We start from the raw sequence: 9,386 nt of genomic DNA on the forward strand, positions 1-9,386 counted from the left end.
CTTTGGCAAATTCTTACCAGTCACTTCCTGCCTTTATCATACTTATATTCAAGCCATAATTTATTCTGCTCCTTTCCTTTTATTCCTTTCCTTCAGGATTTTTTATCTCAGTTACATAGGAAATTAATCTGGGCACATGCTTTGAAATTAATCTGGGCACATGCCGCTTGTGTATGATTCTTTTTCAGATGATCAGATTTATTTGCCCATAAATAATAGACTTCTTGATTGAAACAGTGTAATTTTAAATAAAATGGGCCTGTTCTCAATGAAGAGTCCTCAACTCTAGGATGTACTTCCCTACTTGGTCTGTCAGAGCCTGGATTTTGACTTTTAGAGCATAATCTGTGTTTTTTCCACACTTTTCTCAGGATGGCAGTGGATGGTTGAGTGTTTTTTGTAGTTGGGAGAGTCCTTTGACATTGAGTCATTTTGTAAATGTTTTTATTTAATTATTATAAACTCTTCTGTCCATTCCTCTGTTTTCCATTTGTTGACAGAATTGAAGGCCATAGGTTTCAGATAAAATATTGTTTTTTTTTTATATATATTTCAGTGCAAAAAAGTTTTCATTGGCTTTTTTCCTTGTACTTGTCAGTCCTTCTATTTTTTTATAAATAAGAAAAAATATTTGTTCTCCTCAGGTCTTTTTGTCATTGGTTTATTGCGACTGACAATTTTGGATGATGTCCCTGATAGACAAGTGCCATTTGAATCTTCTTTTTTCCCCTTCAGCTTTAGTGGTCATAGAAAGGTGCTTCAAAGTCTTTCTGCGGGGGGAGGCCTCAAACAAATGTAGAGGGGGTTTGGCTCTCTTTGTTTGGATGCCAGAACTTCATCAAATTTCCCAAGAGAAGCAGAAGAAATCCTCAGATCAGAGGATAATACTGAGTTCTTGGTTCCTGCTTTTATAAAGAAGCACATGCATCATTGTTTGTTTTACTTTAGCTGTGGTTACATATATAAATCAAATACTGAGTGGAATTGATACATCCAGGACTGTTCTTCTGAATCCTCCCTCCCTTTCAGCAGCACCGCTCTGTATATGTTAAAGTGAAACAATGATAAAACACCTCTTGAGTCCACAGTAGTGTCAATGTCACACCTTCTGTGAACATTATAGCCTGGTATGAAAAAGAAATGGTAACAATGAAAGATATAATTTAGGAGCCAAGTTTTTCTGATTTTATACACTGATATCAGCTAATGGTTAGTAATAGCTACTGTATAAAAAGATGCATCACTATATAAATATAAGATGACATTTTAGATGAGAAACACTATTTGTGTGGGACATTGTGGGAGCATGGAGTGTCTTGATTTCCAGACTTGTGCCCTATCCATTTTGACCACACCACCTTGCTAGGAAAGCAGTGTACTATAAAGATGCATTGAACAGCTATAGTCCATTTCTTTAAATCCTGATACTTATAATGGAAGCTGGAAATATGACAGTGGCTGTTACCTTCAAAACTGTAAAGCCTAGCAAGTAATCACAGTCTTTGAGGAATCTATTTAATGAAAGACAGCACAGCAACACAATTGCAAATGCAGAGATTAGTTGACTCTACAAAAGAAGCTAACATGTTATATATATCACACCTAGAAATGGAGAGAAAATAACAGAGGAGACTACATAAAAAATTGCAAGAATTCTGGCATCAAGAAAGACACAAGAAATTATAATAGGAGAGCTACAAAGAACATGACTGTGAATAAAGCTATGTTGGTTTCATACACGCTGTTGGGTTCTAAATTAGCTAGCAACTCTCAGGAAAAAGATCTATGGGTTACTATAGACAGTTCAATGAAGATGTCTGCTCAATGTGCAGTCACAGTGAAAAAGACTAATAGGATTCTAGGTTGTATTAAAGAGAGGATAGAAAATAATAGATAATATTATAATGGTCTTGTATAAATCAATGATCTGTCCACACTTTGTGTGGTTTGGTTTTGGTCATCTGACCAAAAAGGATGTTGCTGAACTTAAAAGGCCTGGGAAACAGGGCCGGCTCCAGGCACCAGCTTCTCAAGCAGGTGCTTGGGACGGCCGCTCCGGAGAGGGGCGGCAAGTCCAGGTATTCGGCGGCAATTCGGCGGACGGTCCCTCACTCCGCCTGGGAGTGAAGGACCTCCCGCCGAATTGCCGCCGCAGATCGCAATCGCGGCTTTTTTTAGATCGCGATTGCGGCTTTTTTTGTTTTGTTTTTTGTTTGTTTGTTTGTTTGTTTTGGCTGCTTGGGGCGGCCAAAACCCTGGAGCCGGCCCTCCTGGGAAAGGACAACTAAGATTCGAAGAGGTTTCAATAGGTTTATGTGGATATGAGATGAGATGTAAAAGTTTTGGACTGTTTAAGAGGAGAATATGAAGAAACATGATAGCATACAAAATAATGAATGGATTAGTAAAAACTGAGCAAGCATCCCTCTTCAGCTAGTGCCATGACAGAAGAACAAGAGGACACTCAATGAAATTGGTTGGCAGCAAATTTAAAATTAATAGAAGGAAAGATTTCTTTACACAGTTGGTGGTAAATCTGTGGAATTCACTGCCATGGGAAAATCATTGAAGCAAACAGTTTAGGACTCATTTTTAAGGACCCACTGAATAGCTACATGAACAGGTGTCATATAAGCAGCTATACTAACCTAGGAAATATGGTGGAAAATGTTTAAAGGGAAATCCTCCTGTTTCAGGACCTAAGCTAATCACCTGCAGGGTTTGGAAGGAGTTCCCGTATGCACTGCTTGCACAATGATCCAGATGCATTTTGAAACATCAAATGTTGACTGGTACTTGAAGCAGATACTGCATTTGATGAAGCAATGGTCTCCTTGGACCTGGCAAATCCTATATTTCTGTGTACTGCAAAATATTGCATCTGCTGAGGTGTTACTTAATACAGTAGAGGGCAGTCATGAGATAGCATCATCTGCATTACCATTTAACTTTAATTCATAGATAACGTGGATGTTCAGCCTTTCTGGAGTTTAATTAAGTCATTTTCATTGTCATTTGATGGCTTTTAGATTATAGATATGCTGCTTTGCAAACTCAAGGATTTTTCCAAATTACCAAAATGTCCCCATATGCTTCAGAACTATCTATCTGAATTCAGGCTCAGCACCTCAGACTAAAGGCTACCAGACATAAAGGCTTATCCACTAAGGCCTTCTCCCCCTACACAGCTGTTACTTGCATTTGTTTCAACCCTAGCAGTTGTGGGTTCTGAACACAGGCTGTTAACCCCATGATGAAACATTCCAGCTTGGATCAGCCCTTTGGCCCTGGCACATTGCCTGCATGCTTCATTTAAGCCAAGGTGTTATTTAGTTCTGTTCACATTTTCGCTACTTTTAATTTTTTTGCTTTATTTCTTCATTTTTTTTTCCAGGTGTTTCACTGTGTGCATTTTGAGTGTCCAGCACAAAACAATGCCCACAAGGAAGAGGGTAATGAGGAAGTGGCGACAACAGAACTGGGCACTGGCACACAACAGATTGTTTCTCGCCCAGTTCGAGCCTCAAGCACCAGTTCTCTGCACTCCCTCACTGGATCCACCTCACGTACACATGCTCACCAACCATAAAGGAGAGTGGAACGGAGCTTTTGCAGTCTCCATGATGCTATATGAAATTATTCACAACCTTCTTGTACAGGCACCTTTTTTCTTGTTCTCTCAGTGAACAAAGGGGACCATGCCTGGCAGCTGGAAATGTTGAAATGGAAAAGGCTTTCCAAGGACACAAAGGGGCTGCTTCACTCTCTTCAATTTGTTCAAATCAGGCTTTGTCTCCGGGGGGATAAAATAGGTCTTCAATCTATATCAAGTCCCCCATTAACACCCTACCTCTCTAATCTAACCAAGGAAAGGAGAATGGAAGGAAATAAAAGGCAGAGTCACATTGGAATACAAAAATGGCATATGAACAGTAGACTGGAAGGAATATAAATTAATTATTTGTTACCTGAAGGCACCTATTAGGAAATAGAATGTTTATCTTTATGGCATCACTATGGAAAATAGATTGTTTTTATTTTTTTAAATTATTCTTAATCCATATTACTTGGTAAATTATAAGCTGTTTTCTAAATCATTTTGACTCGGTGTCCGACTTTTCCCTTATTTCTGGCTGTAGATACATACAGTACAATAGTTTAGGGAAGTAACAGACATGTATATCACCTGGTATGACAAGGAAAAAACCCTCATGATAAAAACAAATCAATTTATGGATGCTGTATTTAATTCTGACTTTACTTGAATTGTTGAGTTACAAAATTGTCATTTTTTATCTATGTTCCAAGTTGCAAATTCCTAGTCAAGCTTCCAACTTGACAAGCAGATAACTGTCTACTTAATTTAAAGATGATTCTTCAAGTTTTACTTAAATTTCTACAAAAATTATTGTAATTTTTCAAATTTGTTGTTTGTGTTTAGAAAAGCAGAATTACAACTGACCGTTGACATGCTGCTGGTCAGACTCAGCAATACAAAAATGAGAATTTGCAGTCAAAAATTTTTTAAAGAAAATAATAGACTACAGTGTTCAACTAGGGATTTAAAAGCCACTGATAAGCTTTTCTCATAATCTTCATGGAAAAAAAATAATTTAACTATTGTGGTTTGATCTGACTCTTTATTGGTTCTTGCTTTAGTAACTTACATCTCAGTGTTAACTCTCCTTTGTAACTTGATCAGATTATCTGCTTTTTTTCTTATGTAGAGCATTTTCACATTGTGATCATCAGGATTCTCTAATCTCCAGTACATGTGATTTAGCAAAAGCTCCTCATCTCACTGAGCTTGCCAGTGTGGGAAGAAGAGGTTCTGTTTTTACACACAATATTGATGTCATTTGGCAAAAATAAATAGGAAAGATTGATATTTCTCCTGAAGTACCTGACCTTTGGAGCATCTACTGTCCAAGTTTATCGACCTGGAATTTTTTTTTCTGTTGGTCTAACATACCTTTGCCAGAGCAAAACAAGATGACAAGTCAGAGTTAGTCAAGTCAAATATGATTTTCCTCTGCTTGAACATAATGATATAATGAGTTATATATCAATCTATAACACTGCTTAACCTGAAAGAATTTCTTTCTGAATACCAGTTGGGCTAAAAGCATGAAGGAACAGATAGCATGGTGGCTACAAAACAGCAGAGACTTGACAGAGAAGAAAAGAAACTCTTCCTCTTTCTGATATATTTCCTGTAAAGTTGAATAACTTTGGCAATCTTATCTTTTTTTCCTTATCACCAGACCCATCTTCAGTCTTTCTCATGTTAGCCCCTGTATTCCCTCCCCAAACCTTTTGCCCCCATTGCCTGAATCAAGCTGGTTGTCATTGGAGATGCATGGACATTACATGATACATTTTATTAGGTGTCATGGCTACCCCTCACAGTGCTTAGTCTAGGTTCTCTGCATATAGAATGTTTCTCATGAGCCATCAACTAGCACTGTCTGCTGATTACCACGTTTGTTTAGCAACTCTTAGCATAGTGGAAGTCAGACTAAGTATTGGGTACAGAGCCCTTAGATTAACTTTAAGTACAGAGGTAGAAAATTTTAGACTAAACTTTTCTTTAAAAAGAAACAAACAAAAACCCCATGACAATTGTAATCTTTGCTGGATCTTTTGAGTTCCATGGAGCCTCTCTTGTCTTTCTTGGGTTGATCCTTCAGCATCAGGGTTGGTGAGAGACTACAAATAAATTTACAACTAATTTCACCATTCTCAGACTGCAAATAAACAAATTACATCATTTTCCAGTTTTGTTAGCTCTAATTGCCACCATTGTAGGGAGTGTTGTAACATAAGAATGAAATAGATCTGTATCAATTGTCCCTCGGTTTAGACTCTCTCAGGCAAAGTGCAGGATTTTGAATGTATACTTCCCAGACATGGACAATTATTTTGTAGAATACAGCTGAGCCAAAAAAAAGACTCTTTAGAAGCCATCAGTCTACACCCCTCCTTCTGTCATTCTCTCTGATCTTGCCCTCTAAGGCTTCATAGATCAAAGACATCTATATAGTCTAGATTTCTTATTACATCTACTAGCCATCCAGGCCTCTATTCACCCCAGTTCTGGGACATGAAGAATTTAAAAGATTAACCTATAGCAGAGTACATGTGAGAGATTCTCAAAGCACAGAGCAACAGGACCTGTAGAACTTCAAATATCCAAGAAAAGTATATGTCACCCACAGCTGAGGTAAATTATCATATCCTTCCTCACAAACAAATAGGAATTTTTTAACATTATGATTCCCAGTCACATCATGCCTCTTTCACACACCTGTTAGTCACCTCTCTGACAATTATTTGTGCTTTGAACCTGTTTCTGAAGTAAGTCATTGTGTCTGTGTTGGCACAGAATTTTCAAACCTTTATAAGCCAAAATAACCCCATTTTCCGTTTTGTGGTTTGAATCTTTTAGTCTTGTATAACAAGAATAATGTTAATGCTTTGGGAGTCGTATGTTATTGATCATCTCATTTTTGCTCAGTTTTAAAACCCCCATAAAATCTACTTATTGCCTGGTATGCTCTTCTGCCATGAACGTTCTCTTTTAATATAATGTGCCAGTGGTGAGGTAGGAGGAGGGCATCACACAGAATTAATTTATATTTTGTCCTCAGCTTTTTCCAGTTGTTTTTTTTTATATTTAGTTTTTATATATAGTTTAGTTTTTCTTCATTATGGGATTGCTGCTTAATTGAATTCTGGTTATTCATGTATGATTTTTGTCAACCCTGCTCTGAGTTTTTAGCTTGTTTCCTGATGGAAATAACTAAAAGCATAGTTGAGCTGCCAAGATGTACCATTAAAAAGTGTGTCACTTCAGGATGATGGGATATATACAGTTACTCTGAACTTTATAGCATACATGTATGTTTTATCTGTGACTGAGATAAAACAGGACTGACCAGATATTCTCTTGTCTCCTGTCAGACTATAAGAGTTTTGTTGATATATTTCGATGCTAATAGCATTCGTTTATATTCTCATTATAGAGACATTGTTTCTATTTATCACTTAAATGGACTTTGACATTAAAAATGATAAACTCCACCCTCAGATTTTCCCTATTCTTTTTCATTTCCTCTGTTTTCTCCCAATGCTAGCTTCAGTTTAGACTAGCATCAAGCTCATGTGGTGCTCAGCAGAGTCACCTTTAAAGTTTCCTTTTTTAATTAAGTGTCTCTTTCTTCCAAATATATTAAAAACACTTTTATTCCCAGAAATGTCTGGCATCAAACCAAACCATATTTTCAGCAAAAGTAGGCTGTATTTGTAAAACTGATTTCTCTGGGAAAATGAGTTTTTGAATTGAGCAAAAATTGCTCAGCTCTGTGTTCCAAACCATTGTCAAGCAATCCTACAAACAAGCTCCTGAAAGATCAGTTTAGACTTTCTTTAATTTAAAAAGCAACAAAAATATAATTTTGTCTTTCTCTAGCAAAGGAAACTAGTGTACCACTGAAATAAGCAAGTATTTTTATTTTTCCATGGAGGGACATTTGATAATGCAGAGGCACAGTTTCCCATTTCATGAGACTTCATTTAAGAAGTTCCTTTTGACAATGAAGCAATGTGGTAAAAAGCAAAGAAAATTAAATTTGTTTTCTTCGAGGAATTTGAAGTGTGTACTTTTTATTTTTATGTTATCTTCTGCAAAAGTGACATGTTCAGTTTGAACTATAACAAAACAAGTGAATCCAAGGCCGATGTGAGACGTTTAGCAGAGAGGTGAAATTAGCCTTTTTCATGTAGAGGTAACTTGGTGCTTCAGTGCAGTTGGCTTCCTCTGGAGCTCCATTTATTTCTCTTTCTTTAGAAATCAATTCTGCAGGTTTGTCCTGACTACAACTCCCACTGGAGTTCAGTGCTTATTAGTGCTGTGTAAAATTCTAATGCAATTAATGTATCTTCACCTTAATGTATTTTGATTATTATAACATTAAATTCGAGAATTTTCTGTATGGTATCTGCCTTGATAAGATGGTAGTTTCTTCTGATAGAAGAAGAAGGGGAAAGGTCATGATTAAGGCACTACTTGACTTGTGGGATGATTGTCATATAATTGTGGTTGAGTTGTGGACAAGACATGGGAAATTGCGGAAAAGTAATAATGGACCTGTATTATTTGTGGTAATTTGGAAAACCTGCTCCCTCTATGATCCAGGCATGGGCTTGACAGTGGAAGCTCCCACTGTCAGTCACCTGGCTAATGGATGGGGCTCCCAGTGTCAGCCGTAGGTGGGACTGAGGGATGGGGCTCCCACTGTCAGCCACTCTTCTGACGGCCGGGGCTCCTGCTGTCAGCCATGCGTGGGGCTGAGGGCCAGGGCTCCCGCTGTCAGCGCTCATCTGATGGCCAGGTTCCACTGTCAGACCCGCACATGGCTAGGCTCCTGCTGTCAGCTGCCATACTGACAAAATTGCAGTGGAAGGCTAATATTGCAGAATCCACAATTTCTGCAATATCGCAAGTTAAGTAGGGCCTTAGTCATGATGTTGGTAATTCAATACTGTAGGTATATGAAACTGATTTTTCAGGATTTCTTCAATTGACAAAATATGAGTTTTACTATCTACAGCTCATTTAACAATATTATGCATAGCCAGAGTCAATGAAGAGACTAGAAGGTAAAGTTACTAGAGTTTATTATTGCATTGTTAGATAGAGCTACTAGTTCTGTTTGACCAAAATGTATGGTATGCCCACTTTAGAATATGGAATCAGAGACTAGACTAACTCAGTTATTGAGCTTTTCTGGCAAATGGGACTTTTGTAATTATTTCCTTTTAGGAAGTATTTGTTGTCTTTATATAAGTTTTGCAAGGTGCTCTGATACCATTGGGGTAAAAATACACTTTTAGGTAGATATAGTAGTGATTGTGGTAGCCTTTGGGAAACATCAAAGCCAATAAAAACAACAGTCTTGTGCATTCATGAAGTCAAATTAGCTGCGATGGTGCAAGGACATATTTTAGAAATATTAATTTTCAGGTTCCAGAGTCTAGGGCCTGATTACCCACTGCCTCCCAATTGTGTATCTTTTAATGATTTATTTAAGCTACAGTCTTGATCTTGTAGGTTAATTGATTGCCTGCTCATTTGAGTTAACTAATAGAATTGTAAAGTGCAGTGGTGGTGTAGCCATGGTAGTCCTGGGATATTAGAGAGACAAGATGAATGCGGTAATATCTTTTACTGGACCAACTTCTGTTGGTGAAAGAGACAAGTTTTTGAGCTACACAGAGCTCTACGTGAAGAAGAGTGCTGTGAAGCTCGAAAGCTTGTCTCTTTCACCAACAGAAGTTGGTCCAGTAAAAGATATTACCTCACCCACTTTGTCTAGACAATTGTA

At 37.6% G+C, this 9,386-nt stretch overlaps 1 protein-coding gene across 1 annotated transcript in view; it reads left to right on the forward strand.

Annotated features, from left to right (window-relative positions):
• The window catches only part of BTBD9 (BTB domain containing 9), a 272,643-nt gene extending 265,990 nt beyond the window's left edge, over positions 1-6,653 (forward strand). Inside the window, exon 11 of the mRNA XM_034764813.1 lies at positions 3,395-6,653. Coding sequence (XP_034620704.1) covers positions 3,395-3,589 — 195 coding nt within the window. The 3' untranslated portion in view covers positions 3,590-6,653. The remainder of the gene's footprint in view (positions 1-3,394) is intronic.
• Positions 6,654-9,386: the final 2,733 nt, after the last annotated feature.

Source organism: Trachemys scripta, chromosome 3 (genome assembly GCF_013100865.1).
Source record: "Trachemys scripta elegans isolate TJP31775 chromosome 3, CAS_Tse_1.0, whole genome shotgun sequence".
Classification (NCBI taxonomy): Eukaryota; Metazoa; Chordata; order Testudines; family Emydidae; genus Trachemys; species Trachemys scripta.